General features: G+C 45.3%; 1 protein-coding gene across 1 annotated transcript in view; it reads left to right on the forward strand.

The window, feature by feature from the left end:
* LOC138286355 (zinc finger protein 845-like) overlaps positions 1-25309 on the forward strand; it is a 367802-nt gene that overhangs the window by 311101 nt on the left and 31392 nt on the right. Inside the window, exon 22 of the mRNA XM_069226512.1 lies at positions 12325-12451. Within this exon, the coding sequence (XP_069082613.1) occupies positions 12325-12451 (127 nt within the window). The remainder of the gene's footprint in view (positions 1-12324; positions 12452-25309) is intronic.

Here is a 25309-nt window from a genome sequence, read left to right on the forward strand (position 1 = left end):
ATTTGAAGTAAGTACATAAAGTGCAAGGTACTCCACACAGGTAAGTTAGGAACTTTGAATTAGAGCAATAACATACACAGTTTTAGTAAAAATGGCAAGCTATTTTAAAAGTGGACACAGTGCAAATATCAACAGTTCCTGGGGGAGGTAAGTAATGGTTAGTTTGTCAGGTAAGTAAGACGCTTACAAGTCTAAGTTCCTGGGCATAGGCAGCCCACCGTTGGGGGTTCAAGGCAACCCCAAAGTTACCACACCAGCAGCTCAGGGCCGGTCAGGTGCAGAGGTCAAAGAGGTGCCCAAAACACCTAGGTGCCTATGAAAAACAGGGGTGCTCCGGTCCCAGTCTGTCAGCAGGTAAGTACCCGCGTCCTCGGGGGGCAGACCAGAGGGGTTTTGTAGAGCACTGGGGTGACACAGGTAGGCACACAAAATACACCCTCAGCAGCACAGGGGCGGCCCGGTGCAGTGTGCAAAGCAGGCGTCGGGTTTTGTATTGGTTTCAATGGAGGGACTCAGGGGTCACTCCAGCAGTGCAGGCAGGGCACAGGGGGGCTACTCGGGTCAGCCACTGACTGGGCAGAGCAGAGGGTCGCCTGAAGGTCACTCCTGCACTGGAGTTCGGTTCCTTCTGGTCCTGGGGGCTGCGGATGCAGTGCTTGGTCCAGGCATCGGGTCCCTTGTTACAGGCAGTCACGGTCAGGGGGAGCCTCTGGATTCTCTCTGCAGGCGTCGCTGTGGGGCTCCAGGGGGGTCATCTTGGGCTACTCACTGGGTTGCAGTTGCTGGGAAGTCCTCCCTGTGGTGTTGGTTCTCTGGATCTTGAGCCGGGGGCGTCGGGTGCAGAGGGTAAAGTCTCACGCTTCCAGCGGGAAGAGTGAGATCTTTGAAAGTTGCAGAAAAGTTGCAATATTGTTGCTGGTTGTTGAGCAGAGCCGCTGCTCGCGGGAGTTTCTTGGTCCTTAGGTGCAGGGCAGTCCTCTGAGGCTTCAGAGGTTGCTGGTCCCTGTTGGATGCGTCGCTGTCGCAGATTTTCGAGTCAGGAGACAGGCCTGTGGGGCTGGGGCCAAAGCAGTTGTCGTCTCTGCAGGGCTTCAGGTCAGCAGTCCTTCTTCTTCTTCTTAGTTCAGGTTGCAGGAATCTTATTTCCTGGGTTCTGGGGTGCCCCTAAATACTAAATTTAGGTGGGTGTTTAGGTCTGGGAGGCAGTAGCCAATGGCTACTGTCCTGGAGGGTGGCTACACCCTCTTTTTGCCTCCTCCCTGAGGGGAGGGGGGCACATCCCTAATCATATTGGGGGAATCCTCCAAACTTAAGATGGAGGATTTCTAAAGGCAGGGGTCACCTCAGCTCAGGACACCTTAGGGGCTGTCCTGACTGGTGGGTGACTCCTCCTTGTTTTTCTCATTATCTCCTCCAGCCTTGCCGCCAAAAGTGGGGGCAGTGGCAGGAGGGGCAGGCATCTCCACTAGCTGGGATGCCCTGTGGCGCTGTAACAAAGGGGGTGAGCCTATGAGGCTCACCGCCAGGTGTTAGTTCCTGCAGGGGGAGGTGAGAAGCACCTCCACCCAGTACAGGCTTTGTTCCTGGCCTCAGAGTGACAAAGGCACTCTCCCCATGTAACCAGCAGCTCGTCTGGTTGTGGCAGGCTGGCAGAAACTGGTCAGCCCCACACTAGAAGTCGTATTGGTATTCAGGGGGCACCTCTAAGATGCCCTCTGGGTGCATTTTACAATAAATTCCACACTGGCATCAGTGTGCATTTATTGTGCTGAGAAGTTTGATACCAAACTTCCCAGATTTCAGTGTAGCCATTATGGAACTGTGGAGTTCGTGTTAGACAAACTCCCAGACCATATACTCTTATGGCTACCCTGCACTTACAATGTCTAAGGTTTTGCTTAGACACTGTAGGGGCATAGTGCTCATGCACCTATGCCCTCACCTGTTGCACAGTGCACCCTGCTTTAGGGCTGTGAGGCCTGCTAGAGGGGTGACTTACCTATGCCACAGGCAGTGTGAGATTGGCATGGCACTCTGAGGGGAGTGCCATGTCGACTTAGTCATTTTCTCCCCACCAGCACACACAAGCTGTGAGGCAGTGTGTATGTGCTTAGTGAGGGGTCCACAGGGTGGCATAAGACATGCTGCAGCCCTTAGAGACCTTCCCTGGCATCAGGGCCCTTGGTACCAGGGTACCATTTACAAGGGACTTACCTGAGTGCCAGGTCTGTGCCAATTGTGGAAGCAAAGGTACAATTTAGGGAAAGAACACTGGTGATGGGGCCTGGTTAGCATGGTCCCAGCACACTTTCAATCATAACTTGGCATCAGCAAAAGGCAAAAAGTCAGGGGGTAACAATTTCCATGGAGGCTTTTCCTTACACACTGGAAACTGCTTCCTCCTAACATACGAGTCTTTTACAAGCAAGAAACAAGCAACAGGCCTTGCTATCTGTTTTACGCCTTCAAGTTGAGCAAATATAATTGCTAGGTATTCAACCTTGTTCCTGTTTGGAAACTAAAGGAAATACATTATTTTACCCATTGCACAATTAACTAATCCTTCCTCAACATTTAAATTATGCCACAAAATTACCCTCTAGTTTTTACAAACATGTAAACATTTAGCTAATCCCGCAGTTTTGGAAACAGATTTCTCCAATGAATCCAGTTTTAATTGTAGTTTTTCAGTCAACAGTATTGTTACTCCCTGGTGTTCCATTTGATCATTGCTGCCAGATTCAAGACTTGTTTTTTTTCCAGTTGAAGTAATTGTTCATTAAAAGAGGAACATTCCTGAAGAGTAGGCATTAGATACATAATAGATTTTTGTAGTTGAATAAAGTTCTCCATTAGCTGTGCTGCAGAATTCTTTGTGGAAATAAGTTCTTTGAGTCTAGTTTTCCTTCTTTTGAAAGAACTCATACTCTAATACCCTTCAGAATATTTGCATATTCCATATCACATGCTTGATACATATTTCTAAGTAGTTCTTTGTACTGGAAATGTAACCAAATGTTTACATGTCTAATACTCCCTAAAGAATTTAGAGTTTCTCCATATAGAAGTGTCTTGAACACAGGCTGTCCTTTTACAGGGCTAGGTTGTAAATCACTGAAAACAATTACATGTTTTCCGCCAAAAAGTACATCATACTCTCTCTTCAGTATCTGCTGAATTTTTAAGTAGACGAAGGCAAGCATTAAGTTTAAGACCATGCTCACCTCATCGATTTATTAAAAGTCTTAATTTCTTCAAAACCCTGGAAATCTCGTGACTAGCTTCACTGGATAACTTTTGGTATTCCAGTTTATTATTGTGTTTTACAGAAGTAGTTGATGCAAGGTAATTCCTCTCTGTAGGTATATGGTGAGAACTTGGAATAAAACACTTTTCCCAGTGCCAGCTTATCCACTGACATACAGTAAAATTGGCTTAAATGTTGACCGTTTTCATTGATTCTTTCCATGGAGGAATCCACGCTCTATATTTTTACTTTCACTTCTATATATATTTCTTTCTGCTTATGTTTCGGTTTTCCAACTGGATGTTCCAAGTCAACATTTTATTCTCTTCCTTGTTGCATTGTAGTCTTCACTTCATTCATAGCTATAGCAGTTCCATTTTCAATTATTGGTTGTTCAAGAGGATCTTGGCTTAGAGGTCTGGAACTTTGGCTGCTTTCAGGAACAATGGTGGTCGTTACGAGTTTGGCAGACAGAACACCCTTTCGGCCAAACTCCCGACAGGGTGGCCGCCGCTTATGCGGATACCTCCCCGCCAGAGCTATTATGGGTTTCCAGCTAGGTCAGGGGGCGGAAACCTAAGTTTCTGCCCGCTGGACTAGCGGGAAACAGACTACAGCATTGTCTCTGGCTCGTAATCAAGCCGGCAGCAATGTTGTAGCCAGCAGGGTGCACCAGCACCCTCGCAGTGTTCACTGCCTGCAAAGCAAACAGTGAACATTGCTAGGGTGCTGGCCGGGGGGGCCTGCACTGCCCAATCCAGGTGCATGGGCAGTTCAGGGGCCCCCCGCACCTGTTCTCTGCCGGCCTTTTCATGGCGGTGGTACTGCCATGAAACCGCTGGTGGAGACCAAGGTTGTAATCAGGACCTCCGCCACCTCCAGACCTCCGAGATCCAAGATCCTGGTGGAGCTAGCGGTTCCCTTGCGGTCCGACTGCCAGGGTTGTAATGTTTAATCTATAGACTGCCACACATGTAATGACCCCCTATCTCTTACTACCTCAATAGCAATTATTGCTTCCTGTTTAATTGTCTGACTAATTCCGTTTCATACTGCCACGGTTTGAACAGTTGCAGAAGTTCTAAGTAGAAAAACTCTTTGCTCAGGAGTTTGACAACTAAGTCTGTGGTTTATTAAACTACCTTTTGCAAGTCAAACCAAACAGCTGTAACATCCAAGTACAGCATATTTCTCCTCCTACATTTTTCGTCACATTGTTTCTGTACCAAGAGTGTTGCAGAATTTCATAAAGACTCATGTCTACTAGGTATGGACTTCTTCTTGGATAGTAAGTATCCAACATGTTTGTTTTTACTATATCTTTACTCTTCAGCTCAACTCTGCCAGCTATTGAATTTCTGGGAAAGACCTCAGGACTCAGTTGCTTATGCTGTCAAGGCCTAGACTGACCCAAACCAATCCCCTAGACTTCAAATACAAGCTAGCCGAACTCAACCTGTCACAGCACTCATAGGAACTTATATTCCTATGCGAAAGCATTTTCAAACTAAAGGTGTACAGTTTTGTCATTAGAGATTTTTTTCTGCAGAAATCTCTTAATCCGTCTTCTCTGATTTTGTAATGTACAAAGTGACATAGCGAGCAACAGCAATGGAGTTGTTTGCAACAAACTATATGTCCAGATCTGCATTCCATGATTTTAGAATAACAGGATTGTAGTCATTAATAACTTTGAAGGCCTCTGCTATTTTAAGATTATACATGTTTTTTTGGTGATTTTCATGTCAGTATATGTGTGACTGCAGATAAAAGTTGTTCACTCATTTTCACATTTTGGTGCATCCCTTACCCTTAAGAGCATGTGTATATGAGAAGCTCCTCTTGTGTGGTACTCTTTACGCCCAAAAAAAATCTATAACTTCACCAAGAGGAGGATTTCTTTTATTGCATATGAAACCCAGAATCCCTTGAAACTTGTGATTAAAATACCTACACACATAAGCAGGATCCAACAAGCAAAGTTCCCTTGCTGTCTTCAAGTTAATATCCTTAATGTTAGAGTTTGCTCCTTCTATAAACTCAAGTAAATCATCCCATGCATGCTCTGCGCAACTAAGTGTGACAAACCAAGTAGGTGCCCCTAAGTTTTGGAGCATGCATTTAAGTTATCCATGAATAAAATACCAATATTTGTTGGTTTCACGTTGACATGCAGTCAAATTAAGTTGTATTTCAGGTTTTTATCCTTACCCTGTATTTTGTCATCAAATTCCCTTGCAGACATATTTTGCAGATTAACTCCTGTCTTTAGAATGTGATTTACAGCATAAGAGAGTCCTTACATGTCACTCTCAAATAATAGAATATATAGGGAATACCCTGACAAAAATTAGGTTCCACTGAGTATAGTCTTGTTGACCTGTTCTTAGATGCTGCTATTATTTGTACAGGCCAATCATCGTATCAACCACCTACTCCAGTTGGAAATAGCTGTGGAGAACAGCAAGCTTTTAAACTTTTTTCCTATAAACTCATTGGAGCTCCTTAAGCTTGTTTCATTTGAAACAGATCAACGGCATCACCAATAGCTTATTTGGAACAAAGTAGATAGATAATGTAGTGTTCATATAGTTCTTTTTCAGTCTGTCCACTTGATTTGTAATACTTCATCATCAATACTATTTACATCTCCAATAATATCACATTTTTGTAAAAACATCCACTAACTCTTGCCAGATTTTATTTTTGGTAGGCACCCTATTTACTGGAATGATGAGTGGTTCATCTATAGCTCCCTCAACACCCACAGTGTCAACATTTGTTTTTAAATCTGAAGGTAAGTAATCAACTCTTCCTTTCAGTCCTTTCTGTAATTCTGTTGGTGGTAGTTTTCCCGTTTTGGTTCCACTTAAACTATTCCATGAAATGGATTTATAGTTTGAATGAGAATTGATTCATACACATTTACTTGTTGAAGTTCTTCTGGGATCAGTACCAATTCTAATCTGTTATTAATTGATCTAGCTGGCATTTTATTATCTTCTAATTTATCATAATAATATTTACGTATTGTTTGGCTAAATCCAAGTGTTCTTCTACAGATATGTAGCAAATTCTAACCACTTCACTCAGTTTTCTTCCTCAGTTTTAGAAAATACAGTCACTTTACGGGTTTGACTTTTATAGTGAGTGCATCGACAACAAATACAAACACATTCTACATTCTCTGAAGAGAGTGTGTTGAACGTGGCTACCTTTTTTCCAAATGTTTCAATACTAATCTCTGTGTCCTGGTGCCCTACTCTGGCAGTCATTACCTCCTCATTTTCCCTACACTCCGCTTCAGGATAAAAAAAACGAACTATGTTCTCAGACTTTCTCTACCTCTACCACAGTACTGTGCAGTAAAGCTCTGTTCATCTCTCCTAAACACAAAGCTGGACTTTTTACATAGTAAAGTCTCCTAAGTTTCAAATTTTTCAGTGAGACACCGCTAACATTCCAAAGTGATGAAAAAATGCTTTTACACACTTTCTTTGAAAGACATGCCATAAATGCCCTGAATGCCCTTGTAAGTTAGTGTATTTCCTAACTTTGCATGGATCTAATCCTTGCAGCATTATAATTTTTTGTTTCAAAGTTCTGCATGAAAAATCTCTTAGGAAAGTTCTCAATTTATCAGTTGATTCCAGACGAATAGTACAAATACTGCTACACTTCCACTTGTACACAGGGAGCTGTTTGCACCTTTCTTGTACCTCTTCAGCTATCACCTCTTCTACATTCCTAGCAGCTGTCGCATGTTACGTGACTATGCACATAGCTAGAGCAGACAAACATGCCCCTCAGATTTCGAGACACTGAGCCAGTTACGAGCTGCATAGAATGGATGTGTAGGGCCAAGACACTATGCCCATGTGAATAGTAACACAAATTTGCTAAAACTGTAATGTAGGAACTTAGATTTGTTTTGCCAGCGTCCATTCCCCCATATGTTTGTTGTTGTGAAATGACATTGATTGCCAACATGAAAGTCATATGTATGCTTACTCTGCAATATGTCATGTTGAAATAAACATGCAATAAAGAAATATTATTTTTTAAAATAAGGCCAGGGGACTCTTTCCTGATACAACAAAATGGTGGCCACATCTTTCCCTCTCATGTCGCAGCATACCAAGACAAAGTGGGAGTGGGTCTGACAGGGTGTGTCTGGGTGTGAGAGTGTTTGTGAGAAGGTGTCTCTGGGTTTGAGAGTGCCTGAGTGTGAGAGTGGATGTGAGTGGGTCTGTCTAGGTGTGAGTGGATGTGTATGTATGGGTGTGACAGTGAATGTGAGAGCCTGTCGGTGGTTGTGACAGTTGGTGTGAGATTCTCTGGGTGTGAGAGTGAGTGTCAAGACAGTTTGAGTGTAAGAGAGATGTGAGTGTTTCTCTGGGTGTTAGAATGGGTGTGATAGTGTTTGGGTGGGAGAGTGGGTGTGAGAGTGGATGGGAGAGTATCTGGGTGTGAGCGTGGATGTGAGAGTTTGTCTTTGGGTGTGATAGTTAGAGTGATAGTGGGTGTGAGACAGTGTCTGGGTGCGACAGTGGGTTTGAGAAGGTGTGTTTGTCATAGTGAGTGTGAATGTGGGTGAGAGTGTGTCTATTGGGGTGTGAGAGTGGTTGTGAAAGGGTGTGTTTGGGAGTGACAGTGGGTGTGAGGTGTATCTCAGTGTGTGAGTGGGTGTGAGAGTGTCTGGTGTGAGTGTCTGGCTGCAAGTGTAGGTTAGAGGGTATGTGTGGGTGTAACAGTGGGTGTGCAAGTGTGTGCCAGGGTGTGAGAGTGGGTGTGAGTGTCTTTTGGGGTGTGAGAGCGGTTGTGAAAGGGTGTGTTTGGATCAGACAGTGAGTGTGAAGTGTTTCTCAGTGTGTGAGTTGGTATGAGAGGGTTTGTCTGGTTATGAGAGTGGGTGCTGTTGTGTCTGGCTTGGAGAGTGTATGTCTGGGTATAAGAGTGGATGTGAGAGCGTGTTTTTTAGTGTCAGAATGGGTGCAAGGGCAAACTTGAAGATGGTCACTAAGAAACATCCTAGAGATTGGGTCCTCGTAAATGAAGCTAGAATGAAGTACAAAAGGGTCCTGAGGGATAGCAAGCTAAAACAAAAAGATTAAGCTTGGGAAGAGTTACAGCGTGCCACCGCTCTGAAGGATCCTGGTCTGTTCTGGAAGGTGGTGAATAGAGGTGCCTTTGGAACAGTAACTTCTGAGGGCCTTGGCTGTCACATCGCCCCAAAGGCATGGGTAACTCACTTTTGTAGAATTTTTGAGGGTACTCCCCTAAGAAATAACCGGGAGAACGAGTATGATATGGCTCTGAATCTAGCAATTAGGTTTTCGCTCCAGGAGGTTATGGATGCGATACAGAGTAGTGCGAGTAGTAAAGCTCCGGGCCCGGATTCGATCCCTATGGATCTGTATAAAGCTAACCCCCAGTTATGGGCACCTATTCTCTTAAATGTCCTCAATGCAGCAGTTACTGTGGGCATTCCTGCTTCTTGGAGACTGGCATGTATTGTCCCAGTGTTTAAAAAGGGCGACCGAAATGATCCTAAGTCTTATCGCCCTATTTCTCTCCTGGACTCTTCTGCGAAGATTTGTGGACGGATTATTTTAAGGCATCTGGAGGCCTGGATGATAGGAAATGATATTCTAAGCCGGGACCAGTATGGGTTTAGGGAAGGCCTCGGTACGCGAGAACAATGTCTCAACCTATTAATGATGATTGGTAAATTTACGCAGGCCAGGAAAGGTACCCTCTATCTTGCTTTTATGGACCTTAGCTGTGCCTTTGATAAGGTGAACCGGTCCATTCTATGGGAGAGGTTAAATCAGTTAGGGTTGGATCCTAATATTGTAGAGCTGCTCCGATATCTCCATTCTGGGACGATTGCAAATGTGAGGGTGGGGCCAAATGGGGAATGCTCAGAGGCTTTTAAGCTTTCAAGGGGTGTTCGCCAGGGGTGTGTTCTGGCTCCTACTTTGTTTCTCCTATATACAAATGGACCGTCTGGATTTTTGATGGAACATTGTAGGGATGTCCCAAAGGTGAATGGTATTGATATCCCTGTGCTGACGTACGCTGATGATGCGGTCCTCATGGCCCACACTATGAATGGTCTCCGGGAAATAGTTAGAGTTTATGCCAGCTTTGGGGTTAGAGGTCAATTTTAAGAAATCACATTTTATGGTTTGTGGAAGACCCTTACGCAGGGTGGGGGAGCTAAGGGTGGAGGATCAAATTATTAGCAGGGTCCATGAGTTTCCATACTTAGGAGTCATTTTTGATGAGAAAGGATCTTGGAAACCCTGTATTGCCAGAAGGGGGGTGCTTTTTCATGCAACAGTTGGTGCGACTTTTGACTTTGCTGTAAGGGTAGGTAGTAAACCTATCATGCCTTTGCTTGAAATCTATAGGCGGAAATGCCTCCCTGTCATGCTGTATGGTGCGGCACTGTGGGGGTATAGGGATACCCGAGCCTTTACGGTGGAAGAAAATCTGTTCTGTAGAAGGCTTTTGGGAGTTGGACAAAATATCCCTGGTTTTTGCCTTCATCTGGAACTGGATCTTGAGTGTGTGCAGGACACTATCCAGTTGGCTCCCCTTCTGCTATGGATCTCAATCTGGAGTGACGAACATGCCACTCTTAATAGGGATATCTTAAGGGATTGTTTGGCTTGCGATAATGCAAAGAATATTCCCTGGTTGACGCATATAAGGAAGATGGCTCATGATCTGGGGCGGCCTGATTTGTTTGACTACCCTGAGGGCCTGACTAGCTGTGATAAGAAATGGGCTAAGAACAATTTTTTGAGAATCCAGGAGACCAAGAGGGAGGGGGAGGCCTTAGGGAAAAAATCGATCAGGGATTTTATCATGTTGAAGATGTGGGTGGGTCCTGAGCGCTATCTCTTAGAGATAAAGGATGTGAGGGAAAGGTCTCTTATAACTCGATTCCGTTTGGGGATCATTAGAAGTAATCTGTGCTTCGCACTAGGTCAGTATGGGGAAAAATCTATTAGACCTTGCCCCTGTGATGGGGTGTCCCAACAGACCCTGTCCCATTTTACATTGTTTTGTGTTTTTTATGCACTGTTTAGAACTCGATTTCTATTACCTCTCCTAAGGCCCAAGGGTTTCGTGCAATATCATCCTGCTTTTATGTGTTTGCAAATGGCCTCTGATGTATTGGTGTGGAAGGGCCTGGGATCATTCCTGAAGGGAGCTATTACCTGTCGTAACAATGTAGAGTTTTTACAATGATTTTACTGTTTTCTATGAATGAGGTTTTATATGTTTATATTTTTGATGGATGTTTTTACATTATATGGTTTTACTGTTATATTAACAATTTTATTGGTGTTTATTTGTTGTAATGGATGAATTTTTTTCATACCGAACAAAAGTCTTCTTCTCTGTCAGAATGGGTGTGAGAGCGTTTTTTTTTTTTTTTTTAATTGTGGCAGATCTGTGGAACCACTTGGGTATTTACACTCCCCATTACTAAGTGTTTACCCACATCCTTATTCATGCCAGCGGGTCAAAGAACCTCTACGCTGATCCCATTATCATTATCTCCGAGGTACCGCACATTTCAGCCCTTGGGACTGTAGTGGCCGCTACTTTATTTTTATCACAAAACAATCCTTTGGGATAAAATGTAGGATGCAAGAGAGGTGATGAGGTCACGTTAGAGGTTCCCTGACCCCATGGGGTTGTAAGAAGTGAGTCAAATAGTAAAGGATACCCTGAAAATGGTGTACTTTTTTTTTTTTTTTTTTTTCTTCTTTTTTTTGGTCATTTTCTGAAATCCACGGATCCACCCACTGATTTACACTGGGTGCTGCGCTGAGCTCCCGAAAGCGACCTGTGGATCACGAAAAACATTTTAAAAAATGATTTACACCATTTTCAAGCTAATATATACTATTTGCCCTCACTTTTTACAACCACCCCAGGGCCGGCTCCGGCTATGTCCCAGGGTGCCCACCCCCAGGACTCAGCTATTTGCTGTTGCTTGCTTACAACTTTGACAGCTGTCAAACAGCTCTTCCTTGTTGCGAGCAGAGGTTTCTCTGCCTGCAAAGATTCAGGGAAGGAGACTGAGGAAACAATTGCTCTCACAGACTGAGGGACACTATCAGCTTCCTCTGTGTGACAGCAGTGCTGGCTCTCGCAGGAGGCAGGGAGCCAGCTGGGACCGTGAGGGTATGGCCCTGGGGGATGGGTTCCCCTGGGCCACAATTGGCCCTAGGTGGTGCGGGGCGAGGGGAGGGCATGCGGCCCCTCATCCCCCATCAAAATCATTAATAATTAGGCTGCACCCTGGGGGATGGGGTCCTTAGGGCCATGCTTCAGGAGACTTCTGCTGCATGGAGGTGGTTGGATTAACGTATAGTAATGAAAAAAAACTTTGTTTAAAAAAAAAACAAAGACATTCATTGAAAAAACTACAGGTTACAGGGACGTTAGAGTTAGATTCTGAATTTACTTGTACAAAACCATAGAAATTCACCTGTTATACTTAGAGTTATCTAAAGTAATGATAACTCGCGCCCTTGCCATGCACTGCTAATTACTCCACAAATTACAGCACTCATGACATTTTTGATAACATCATTGATAATGTCACTAACATCTGCAGTAAAATTATTGATAAGATATCTGTGCATGGCAGGGGCACATTCACTAGCAAAATAACACTGACAAAGCCAGAGGTCATTGCCAATGCTAGAACTATTAGCTTTGCCAGTGCTTGTTTTATTTAATTTCTCTGTACTAGGGAATAGGAACTTATTCTGACCAGTCCTCTCCATTCTCATCTAGTTCTTAATATCAAAATATGCTGTTTTTGAAATGTAAGAATGTTGCTTATTTTGTATGCAACATTCTTATGTTTACCAGCAATACAAGTGTTTATGTTTAGGATAATAATCGGTCTTCTGTTAGTTTTCACACCTTAAGTAGAACTTGAATGATAAAGCATATGGAATGAAGACTGTATTTGGTCAGTGTTCATTGACCTCTACGTATTTTATTTGAAATTGCTGATCTGTGATATAACACATTTTTAACAGACACCAGTAACATTCCTTGATGTCGCTGCCTGTTTCTCCAGTGAGGAGTGGAAGCTTTTACACAGATGGCAAAAGGAACTTTATGAGAATGTAATGAAGGAAATTCACCATGCCTTGTTCTCGTTGGGTAACGTAAAATTATTTATTTGTTTAGGGTTTGAAAAATTGTTAAACACTTATCCTGATTCCTGTTAGAGATTTTGACTAATATTTTGCATTTAATGCCTTTGAGACATTTTGAATAATAAATCCATTTATTCAGTAGTCATTTCCATCCTACATAGTTCTTCCATAGACATATATGAGACAGGAATAAAAGACTCCAGTGATTTTGGTGTATCAATAACAAAACCAAATCTTTGCTTATTGTATATGAAGTTGTGACTCCAGCTTTGGACACTAGTGTAAGCTACAGCTACCACCAGCAAAATATTAAAGATACTTTTAGTTGTAGATGTGTAAGGATTAACAAATAACTCGACTTTCACATATAAATCTACCCAATGACTTAAGTGGCAGAAACTGACACAAAGTAAAAAAGTTGGTGCTGAATATGGCACTAGTAAGGAGGGGTCTTTCGGGAAGATGACCATTAAGGGCAAATATTGCAATACCCTATTCAGATGGATCACTCCTGCTTACAATACTGTATCCGCTCTTCCAGTCCTACTCCATAATGTCTCTGTACTGTCTCTATGGCTGCGTTCAGCACTGCTAGAGGTATGTCTACTCTACTACCTCCAGTTCTGTGTCCATTGCTACAATCATTATTACTTAAAAAATACACTCTCAGCTAACTCTAGTAGTACTCCTCCATTAATGAACAAGCCTTCAGGTTTTTTTTTTCCAGTTATTTCCATAGACTGTGTGCAAGTCAAAGTCCAATTTGGACAGTAATACGTAACTATAAGTAAGAATAGTTATTTGAGTAGTGGAGAGGGCAGCATGAGGCAAGTGAGCACCGAATCATGATTGTGCTGCACTAATATATGACTTGGGGCAAGCAATTAGGGCAGAGCAGTGACAGTATCTAAAAGCCCATGCGGCAGCACAAACGTGGAGGTATCACAAGTATATGGGTAACTGAGCAAAAGGCAGCAGAAAAATAGACAGCAACAAAGTAATCATAAAAGAGAGTCATTCTGATTGATAGAGGATTGGCCATTTAATGGGCATAGGAAATAGATGGTGATTTGTGCTTTAGTTAAGGTTAGATGTAACGGCTGTTTGTGGTCTATGTTAGTGCGTGCTTAATGTTCTCCAATATACTTTAGAAGAAAGCACCTGAAAATAATTCTCCTAATGCCACTTTTCTCATGCTTGTATAGCCATTGTGCTTTTCGATTTCTCAACAAAATCAGTTATGATCTGTGTTCGGCAAACGCTCCTAGGTGTTGCCAATTGCTTTGATTGCTCGTACATAATGCATGTTCCTATGATGTTCTGTGTGGCTGACTTTGAATGTACCTTTTTCACATCCATATTTAATTGAAGAATATAACCATACTTAACTTTCAACTCTGACAGGCTTTAGATTATGTAGAATAACTTTGATTGATATTAGCAACTTTTGTACAAAGTTTTAAATGTCAAATAAAAATTAATTTGAGGAAAGTATTTATTCGTAGCATGTGTTGGCCGTAGATACATATGCTTAGCATACTCTTGCCATCTAGTGTTGGGCTGAGACATTTGCAACTTGTTTTTCTTCAAAGAAGTCTTTCAAGCCATGAGCTATAGTGATTCCTCCTTCTTCTTCCCCAAGTGCCATGCAAAGTACACCAGGCAGTATCACCGTATCACCATCCAGTCTGCAACTTCTGCTTGTATCCAGAACATGACAAAACATTGTATCTGATAGGAACTTCTAGTTGCAGATTCCTTACCTTAAAATTTCCCCCAGGCGTCAGACTGGATCCGGAGATTTTTCTTCGAGCAATACCCTTGTGCGTCAGTAGGTGGCGTTGGTCGACTCCACGGGCGTCGTAGTCACCGAGAAGATGTCAGGAGTAGTGTATAGACGCCGCCTTTGCGCAGTGACGTCAGTTCTTTTCTTTCCGCGCCATGCGCTGATCCGGAGAAGAGCTACCCTAGTCTGTTTTTGACCGACTTTTACCATTTTGTCGAGTTTTTGTGAGAATTTTTGGCGCGTCGAGGATGTCACCGCACGATGTTGGTGACGGATCCTCATTGGGTTTGTCTGTGGTGTCTCGAGCGCGACCACTACCGGAAGTTGTGCTCCGAGTGCCGGGCCATGCACCCGAAGGCTTTGAGGGAGCGCTCCCTAAAGCTAATAGCGGCCCGGCACTCAACTCTGCATAAGTCCCGGTCTTGATCGAGAGGATTGTCTCTAAACCGTTTGAGGAGCCATCACCACTAGTCATATTCTAAATCTTCAGGTGCAAGGAAGAAGAAGTCAAAGAGGGCCCATCGCTCTCAGACTTCGCCCCGTTGCTCAGCTGACATGACGCGGGAAGAGCCCAACTTGAAGAGTTCTATGAGGCCATGATCTTTGGGCGGACCGATCCCCGATACGGCGCCTTCGCACCCTTGAGACCTTCCCCGGCACCAGGTCGATTGCCAACACTCCTAATGTCAGTAGTGCACATTCTCGATGTCTACCCGATCCTTATCCCCGACGACTCGGAGCCCAAGCGGCATCGGCCGATGACACTCTTGTCTTTGATGGGGCATATTCGCCCCGGGTCAGATTCAGACCCTTTTTCCTATGGGTACGAATTAGGGGAGGGATTGGAGGGGTCCCTGGACCCTTATGAATACCAGGATGACCCATCTTTGGACTGGGCACAGGAATTGGGCAACGCCAGTGGTCTGGATACTTCTGATGCTGGCATGCTGTCTCCTCCTATCGTGGCTACGGCAAAGGGAGCAACTTATGGTATGGTGGTCAATAGGGCAGCTGAGGTCCTTGGCCTTGAGCTTCCTACTGTAGAGGTCAGGTCCAATCTCCTGACGGAGGTGCTTCAACCTGGGGCTTCCACATCAGAACCCCTTTTGCCATTCAATGAAGCCCTCAGCGATGTCCTTTTGGGTACTTGGTCCAAACCCAACACAGGGGCTCCTGTGAATAGGATTATTGCACACCGCCATTGGCCCACTCCGACCGACCCTAAATTCCTGTCCCAACACCTGAAAGTCTTGTCATCCAGGCTTACTCTTCTTAAGGCGCATTCCTTTCTGCACCCCAAGACAGCAAATCAAAAAGGCTGTAACAGTTTAGTAAGAAGTTATTTCTTCCTCACGTCTCGCGCTGCGGTCTGAACACCACACGCCACTAAACCCACTCTTTGTGGGATACGGTTACACAAGTCCTGCCGCAGATACCAAAGGAGGCCTGTGCTATTGTCTCCCAAGCTGTGCACGATGGGAGAGATGCAGCAAAGTTCACAATCCGTTGTGGGCTGGACAAGGCCGACTCTCTGGGCAGATCGGTGGCCTTGAAACACCACGCCTGGTTGCGTACTTTTTGGTTTTTCTGGGTATGTCCAACAGTCCCTCATGGACATGCCATTTGATGGCTCCCATCTCTTAGGAGACAAAGCGGAATCGGCTTTGGAGAGATTCAAGGATTCCCAGGCTATGGCTCAGTCCACTGGACTTTCCTCTGCCCCTCGCCCCCCGCAGTCCGCTTTTCGCCCCTTTCCTGGCCATGGAGGGGGTCCCTGTCGCGTCCTCCACCCAGCCACTGTGCCACCCATGCTGTCCAGCCTCTGCGTGGCCGGGGATGCGAAATCCCAGTTGGGCATGGGACAGGAAACCAGAGGTCTACCCAGTCCACCTCTGCCCCTGCTGCAGCCTCCAAACCCTCCTAGTTCACCATCACCTGCCCCACTGGCAGTCCACAACAACGGACAGGTGGGTTTTGCAGATCGTTCGAAAGTGCTACTCCCTCCCTTTAGAATCTGCTCCACTAGCCATGCCTCCATCCTTGAGTCACCTTCCAGAGGATCATTTGGCACTTCTCCGCCAGGAAGTCGCAACTCTCTTGACCAAGGTCCCTGTGCCCGAAGTAGGTCGTGGTTGTTATTCCCGCTACTTTCTGAAAAAGGACAAGGGTTTACGTCCTATCCTAGACCTTCGGGGCCTGAACTACTTCCTCAAGAAGGAGAAATTCAGAATGCTCACCCTGGCTCGGGTTCTATCTGCTTTGGACCCAGGAGACTGGATGGTAGCATTGGACAAGACGCTTATTTCCACATCCCCGTCATGCCTGCCCACAGATGTTACCTACCATTCGTGGTAGGGCACGAGCACTTTCAGTTTACTGTGCTCCCCTTCGGCCTTACCAGCACCCCTCGGGTGTTCACGAAGGTGATGGCGGTGGTTGCAGCTCATCTGTGGAAGTTAAGGGTGTCTGTCTTCCCCTACCTCGACGACTGCCTGTTGAAGGCAGACTCGCCCCAGAAAGTCGTCTTCCCACCTTCAGACTACGGCGAACCTCCTGCACACGCTGGGGTTCACTATAAACATGCCAAAGTCACACCTGACTCCCTCTCAGACGCTCCCTTTCATCGGAGCTGTTCTGAACACAGTGCAGTTTCAGGCTTATCCTCCCTAAAAGCGAGTCCAAGACATTCAGGCTATGATTCCGATCTTTCGTCCTCTGTCTTGGATTTCAGTGAGACTGACTCTGAGGCTGCTGGGCCTCTTGTATCCTGCTAGTAACACATGCCAGATGGCATATGCGGGCTCTGCATTGGGGCTTGAAGTTATAGTGGGCGCAGCATCAGGGGAATCTCTCCGACATGATCCAGATCTCAGAGGGGACTGCGAAAGACCTGCAGTGGTGGCTTTCAAATCCGCATTGGGTCCACGGCAGATTGCTCTCCCTTCCGCAACCAGATCGATCTATAGTGACAGATGCATCACTTCTGGGTTGGGGCGGCCACAAGGGAGAGGCGGAGATCAGAGGCCTCTGGTCTCCGGCGGAGTCTGGGCTCCACATCCATCTTCTGGAGCTTTGGGCGATCAGGCTTGCGTTGAAAGCATTTCTTCCCTCTCTCAAAGGGAAAGTAGTGCAAGTGTTCACGGACAATTCTACAGCCAAGTGGTACTGCAACAAACAGGACGGAGTAGGGTCCTGGACCCTTTGTCAGTAGGCACTACACCTCTGGACGTGGCTGGAACATCAGGGCATTACCCTGGTGGGTCAACATCTGGTGGGTTCTCTTAACGCCAGAGTGGACGAACTCAGCCGTCGATGGACAGCCGATCACGGATGACTTCTCTTTCCGGAGGTGGCGCAAGGTCTCTTTCAGGAGTTGGGAGAGCCTTGGTTAGATCTGTTTGCCTCCGCAGAGAACTCGCAATGTCAGCTGTTTCGCGTGTTGGAGTTTCCAAGGTGGCACTCGCTCGGAGACGTTTTTCGTCTTGAGTGGAACTCCAGCCTCCTTTACGCCTTTCTGCCTATACCACTTCTGCCCAGAGTTCTCAAGAAGATCAGGAACGAGCATGTCCATCGATCTTCCACTCAGATTTCCTCTACAGGTGGATCTTCTGTCGCAGCAGCAGGGGATGGTTTTTCACCCGAACCTGTCAAACCTCCGCCTTCATGCGTGGAGCTGAAGCGGCGACAGTTGACAACTTTTGATCTTCCACCTGAAGTCTGCAATGTTATCTGGGCAGCCAGGCGTCCCTCCACCAAAACTGTATACGCCTGTTGTTGGAATCAATTTGTGGCATGGTGCTCCAACAAATCTGTTGATCCCTTCTCTGCCCCTCTATCTGAGGTTCTTTTTAATTTTTTCTTTGGTCCAGCAGGGCTCTGCTTTGGGCACCCTTAAAGGGTATTTATCTGCCATTTTGGCCTTTCTTAGGTTACCTGAACAGCCCTCACTCTTTAAATCTCCTATTCTGAGTAGATTCCTAAAAGGTCTCACCCATTTATTTTCTCCCACTCCATTTATCATGCCTCAGTGGGACCTCAATCTTGTCCTTACTTTTTTAATGTGTACTCCCTTTGAGCTGATGCACAATTGTCCTTTACGGCTCCTCGCCTTCAAAACTGTCTTACTTGTTGCCATCACCTCTGCTCGCTGGGTGAGTGAGCTTCACGCTGTTTCGTCTAAACCTCCATACTTGTCTGTGCACCCTGACAAAGTGGTGTTGTGCACTAAGGCTTCCTTCCTTCCAAAGGTGGTTACGCCTTTCATGTAGGCCAGTCCATCACTCTGCCTACTTTCTATGCATCCCCACATCCTTCTCATGAGGAGGAGAGACTCCACCGCCTGGACCCAAAAAGAGCGTTGGCATTCTATCCTAATCGTACTAAAGATTTCCAGGTGGACGATCAACTCTTTGTCGGGTATGTGGGTGTGAAAAAAGGGAAGGCAGTGCAAAAGCGTACCATCTCTCGATGGGTGCTTCTTTGCATTAAAATGTGCTACGCTTCGGCCAAGAAGCAACCCCCTGAGGGCTTGCGTGCTCATTCCACCAGAGCAACTGCTGCTTCCACTGCGTTAGCACGTGGAGTCCCTGTCCTGGATATCTATCAAGCAGCTAAGTGGGCATCCCTGCCCACTTTTTCTAAACACTACTGCCTGGTCATTCAGTCCTGCAGGACTTCTTAGTATGATCTTGATTCGCAGCCCACCTCCGAGGATGGCATTGCTTGGGTACCTGTTCTAAGGTAAGGAATCTGCAACTAGAAGTCTCTATCAGATGTACAGGTTAACTTACCTTCGGTAACAAAATATGTGGTAGAGACAAATTCTAGTTGCAGGTTCCTTAGCTCTCCGCTTGCGAACTGATATCTAGGGACAGGGATTCTCCCTTCAGGTCCTAGGCTCTGGCGCACCAATCTCAGTGTTCTTAGCGGCTCTGCGCTTTGGCGTGGTAAGTCGTTAAAAGAAACTGACGTCACTGCGTGAAGGCGGAGTCTATATACTATTCCCGACGTCATCACGGCGACTACGACGCCAACAACTCCTGCAGAGTCAACCGACACCACCTACCGTCGCGCAAGGGTATTGCTAGAAGAAAAATCTCCTGATGAATTCTGATGCCTGGGGGAAATTCTAAGGTAAGGAATCTGCAACTAGAATATGTCTCTACCATGACTTTCATTACCGAAGGTAAGTAACTTGTACGTTAAGCATGCCAGGCCTTCCGATCGAAGAAGACGTTTCAACAACAAAGAGAGCGACACTGTGCCCATAGCATAAAGCAGGCACACCGAACTGAAGACTCACCTGATATCTTCGGGTAACAGGTGCAACCAAATGGAGAACACAGCCTCAACACAGAGGGCAACATTGAAGATGAGGCAGAGACCCAAGGTGGTCCGATGGATATCCCCATTCTTCTTGCTGACAGTGGAGAAGGGTTTTACTCCGACCAAGAATTGAAAGCCCAACAGATCACTTTGATGAGGCACTTAAGCAGGATGGCAAAAGCCTTCCAGACCCATACAGCAGTGGTACAAACCCAGGCTCACAGAACCCCGCTGCCCTCGGGCCATGGAGGTATCCGGCACTATGCAAAGGAGCAGACAGTCGTCCCTCTGCCAGATCAATCCTTAAGGCCAGGAGAAAACCAAGGCACTGATTGCTCCAAAGTCAAAGCCAGTTTCGTAGCCAGCGTCAACGTTGGAAACCACTTCAAAGTCAAACTCTGGGCCAGAGAAACCGAGGGCGCCTTCAGACTCCATGCCACTCTCAGTGCTGAAAACACCTTTGTATCCGAAGCCGACGTCAAAAACTGCATCCACATCTAAAATGTCTTTGGCCTCAAAGGCTTTGAGGCCTAAAACAAACCCTGCCCTGAAAACCACAATATTCGACAGAAGCAAAAGAACGGCTGGTTCAGCCTATTTTACCAAAACAACAGGAAAAGCTTGACGCCAGGCAGAAGATTCTGGTCATTAACAGAGATACAGGAAGGGTGGTAACCAAACCACCTCTCCCACCTACAGGTACATTGCCAAAACGCAAAAACACTTTTGAGGAAGAAATCATGGTGTCACAACCACAGAAGCCCCCATGTTCGAACATGAGAGGAGCACCAGTCTCATCCAATGTTCACCTGAACCTCCACCTTCTCTTCCAGCCACTTATCCACTGCTGTCTATTATCATCTCCTCCCCCACTTACTCTACCTCTGTTGCCAGTACCAGCTACATCTCCAGTTCAGAAGCTTACACAAACCAGTTCAAAAGCTCAACATGGGGTCTACATGCATGGTTCGCAACTCTACTAAAACAACTATCGGTCCTGCCACACGAAGAACTACCAATATAGCTACACCTTCTAACTCTGGAGCAAAACCGGGTCATACGCCCCAATCCCAGACAACTAAATCTAGTGATTTGGCTCCTGAGGTCCTAGAATTTTGATACCTAAATATTCCACAAGAACATATGACCATTCAACAAGCCTGTAGGACTACCACGTGGGCGTGTTGCACAGCAACATAATAAAGATTTGTACAGTATTGCCTAACAAAACAAATCCAACTGCTCTCCCCAACAGTGCAAGACCTTATTTGCTACTTATTATATTTACAAAAAGCAGGTCTTGCATATGCCTCCATTTGATTACTCTTAGCAGCACTAGATGTGTACAGGCAAAACAGACATGAACTTCTTTGTTTAAAATTACAATTGTCAAAGCTTTTATGGAAGAATTAAAAAGTTAATCCTCCCTCCATCACACCTGCACCTGTCTGGAATCTTAATATAGTTCTCCCCAGACTTATTGGTCCTCCATTTGAACCACTACATTCATGTAGACTGCAGTTCATCACATGGAAGGTAGCCTTCTTAGTAGCTATAACATCTCAAAGACGAATCTGTGAACTTCAAGCGCTCACTTTAGAAGAGCCCTTCTTCTTAGTCTATCCTCATAAGCTGGTACTAAGAACAAACCCTACATTTCTCCCTAAAGTGGTCTCTCTTAATATAAACCAAGCCATTGAGCTCCCACTTTTCTTTCCAAAACCAGACTGTGCAGCGGAAAGAGCTCTACACACACTCAGTCTTAGGAGAGCGGTACTGTATTACACATGAATGAGTGTAATTTGAATAAGCAGAATTTCTAAAGTGTGCGAATACCCGGTGGTATCTTGGCGCTGAAATCAACAGAACAAAAACCTTTCCTAAAACTCAACCTTTTAGTAGCCTTTTCAAATCCTCAAAAAGGCTCTCCGATCTATAAAGCAGGAGTTGCATGGTGAATAGTAAGGTGTATTCAAACCTCCTACCACAAAGCCAAACGTATGATACCTGCTGCTCCCAGAGCTTATTCCATATGGAAAAAGGAGTAGCTTTTCTGCAAAAACAGTCCACTAGTGGATATCTTTAAAGCAGCCACATGGACTAACCCACACACATTCACAAGACATTGATGTCTTAGCTAACCAACAGGCTAAAGTTGGTCAAGCAGTATTGCAAACACTTTTTCAAGCACCTAAATCAGCCATTAGCTAGTCACCGCATTTGAGGAGCTCTGCTTTACGTTCACTGTTATGCATATGTATCTGTAAGCATCTTTTCGTAGCGTGTAGTGTTGTATATTCATATGCACCACTCTCCTCGGACAGAAGCTAATTGCTGACGATCCCACTATTATACTTAATATTTATCTTTCTCAAACTATACCTTGCATGTTCATCTTTACTATCTAATTTCATGCTCCTATCCTAAGCTCACCCGATGAGCCAAAAAACAAGTAACAAAGGAGGCCATGACCATGCGTAATACAGACGGTAGGAGGAGTCACTATACTCTGTGACTCAAAAGACTTCTTTGAAGAAAAGCAAGTTGTAAACGTCCGAGCCCAACACTAGATGGCAGGAGTATGCTAAGCATATTAATCTATGGCACTACGGGCTAGAAATAGATGCTTGCAGGGTAAGTAAAATATTCCTTTTAGTTTATTGCTGAGAAAACAGACAGAAATAGGGCTGGAGTCCAAACTTGATTTGTCCAATAAGGACACAACCTAGCCTTTGTATACTCTAACTCAAACCAAGTTTAGGCAGAACAATTAACAGTAGTCCACTACATTGAACTGGAAATCCCATATGATAAACAAAGTGTGAGAATTTTTATAGAACGCCAAGAGTTTGATTATTGTTTAGTTACTGGTCCTCCTCCCCAATGAGCCAGCTGTGTTCTAAACAGACACCTCTGTGCAAAAAGTGGTGGAGAGGTTTGCAGTTTTAAATAAGAATCCTTGAGAAAGCTTGGGATCTCAGACTTACTGTCTTCTCACACTTTCATTTTGCAGCATACGGTACATATTTTAAAATAAACAATGGAAAGAAACATAAGCTTTTATTCCAAGTAGACTAACTTGGTGTTGTAATTGTTCACCTGCAATTTCAGATACCACAGGTTGTGGTAATTGGCAAGTGAGGCATTGCCAGAATTATCTGCTTTTTCTGCGTGGTAACCCTTGATTTCATTTGCCTTTTGCTGGAACGTATATTTTTGCTGGCTTTAGAAGTATGTGCTCTTTGCCCCTGCTTTCTAGCAGTAGAGTGTCCGTGTTCTGCCTTTTAATGTGGTCAAATTGGCATATTTCTAATTGTTATATTTGCCTTAACTATATGTCTCTATTTTATGGTACAATGGTGTACCGACAACCTGGAGGTTAAATCCAAATAGTGGACTGCATCACCAATTGTGCCATCCACTACAGTGGTAGTGCAAACTTGGCTTCAGACCTCCCACTGTAGCGAGACTGTAACAGTGGAAAACACGCACTGCGAGTTGTCAAAGTGGATCCCTTTTGACAGGTAAAAACCTTTGTTTTACATTTAAATAAGTCACTCCTATGTAGGCCTTGTAGCCCTCAATGCAGGATGCATGGCACTTAAAAGTAGGTTTGTAGGAGGCTGGCTCTTTATGTGGTATATCAATAACTAGATATACCATGTGAAGAGTCCAGGGGTTCCCTTGTGAGTGGACAGAGGCTTGCTATGCACACCCAAAGTGCTCTATGTGGAGGTAGTGTGGTCGAGCAGCCTTAAACTTGACACAGAGGAGTGAAAAACATCTACAAATACCCACAATAGTCAATAAATTAAACACACAACTCAAGAAGGAAATCCACACCAATTTATAAAAATATCAAGTATCTTTATATATGTTTAGGCATCAGAGAAAAATATTGTCCACCTAAGCATGTTTTTAAATGTATATTCTTTTCACTTAAAAAGTGGGCACTTATTTTAATTTCTGAGTTCTGCAGTGTTATATTATGGGAGGAAGAACAAGTTCTGCAAGCAGGTACAGTACTGTGGCTTACAAGACCAATCTCCAGGAGTTAAGGTGGGTGATGTGCAAGGTCCAAGGCAGCACCAGCAGTACACCACCAGTGGCACAAGGGTAGCTGCGTGCAAGGTGCAAAACGGCATGGGGTGCCTAATACGATTCAATGAAGATCGATCAATGCGAAAAGAGGCTGTGGGCTCTGGCTAGGATGCCAGTCGAGCTGAACCGATAGCGGGGCTTAGGCCTCATGATGCTCGGGCACAGGTGGGGACCTTTGGTCCTTTTCCCCATGGCCCAGGGGTGAGGGGTGCAAAAGCGTCTTCTACTGGAGCAGTTGCAGTAGAGAAGGGGCTGCATGCAGAGGCTGCAGGTGTCGTCAGGCAGTCCAGAAGGGGTGAAACCCCAATGGCCTTGACTCTGGAGGGCTGGGGGATCTTGATGACACCGGTGGTCCACTTTAACTCTGGCCAGAGGCGACTGGTGCAGTGGTGGCTTCAGGTTTTGCATTTTGACAGTTCCGAAGTGGAGTTTGAAGGCAAATAGGTCTGCTTTTCACAGGTGGTCTTGAGTCTTTATCAAAGGCAGGCAGTCGTCCCGGGGTTTTAGAGTCGCAGCTGCAGGACAAGTCGACTTTGGTGCAGTTTTTGGTGAGAGATGCGGACAGGCCGACGGGGTTGGTACTGGGTCAGCTGTTTCTTCTCTCCTCTCTGCTTTCATGGCTCTTCAGTGTACTTGGTCTTCTTAAGTCATCAGGATCTGCTTTTCTGGAGCCAGAGGCTCCCCTAATTACTTAATTTAGGGGCATTAGGGGAATGTACGGTAGCAGCCAATAGGCTACTGACCCATGGGGTGACTATGCCCCCCATATGATCACTTCCTGCATAAAGTGGGCATAATCCTGTCCCAGAATTTCTAGGTATGCCATCATAAAGATGACTACCTCTGAACAATCGTGTTCATCTCGGATCAGCCCACCTCAGGGGTAGCACTAGCCTGAGGGTGGCATGCCTTCCTGACAAGCTAATTTTCCTGCCTCTCCAGGTGCCAAGAGTCTCCTGTGAGTGGGAGCCTAGATTCACAATCCAAAGGTGGCATCCTATTATGCTTGGTCATCCTGTGGGAAGAGTGTAACACCCTCTTCCCAGACAGGCTTTTGTTCTGGGCCTTCTGAGAGTAGAAGGATATCACACTAGGGGGCCAGGATAGTGTATCGGGTGGCAGGCTCACAAAAACCATTCTGCAAGCACACCAGAGGCTGGTAGGTTTCCAGGGGACACCTCTAGGGTGCCTTCTGGGTGCATGTATTGATAAATCGATCACTGGAATCAGTGTGGGTTTATCAATGTGAAATATTTGATACCAAACATCCCTATTTTCAGTGAAGCCATCATGTAGCTGGGAAACTCGTATTGACCACGGTCCAGCACATGTTTAAAATGGCTTCTCTTGTCCCTTGCACTGGCAGTAATGAAACTGACCAGCACAGGGACATATCTGCTCATTCAGGTATGCACTCACATGTAATATTAAGCACCCTGCCTTAGGGCTGTCGGGAGTTTTGTAGGGGTGACTTACAGATATTACATGCAGTGGTAGGGGACATGGCACCCAGGGCTGTATGACATGTCTTGTTTTCACTTTTGTCTGCACCAAGACACACAGTCTGCATGGCAGCCTGGCATGTGCTTTGGTGTGGAGTCCCTTAGGGTGGCACAATTAGTGCTGCAGCCCATAGGGACCCTTTTTAGT

The sequence above is a fragment of the Pleurodeles waltl genome, chromosome 3_2 (assembly GCF_031143425.1).
Source record: "Pleurodeles waltl isolate 20211129_DDA chromosome 3_2, aPleWal1.hap1.20221129, whole genome shotgun sequence".
Taxonomy (NCBI): Eukaryota; Metazoa; Chordata; class Amphibia; order Caudata; family Salamandridae; genus Pleurodeles; species Pleurodeles waltl.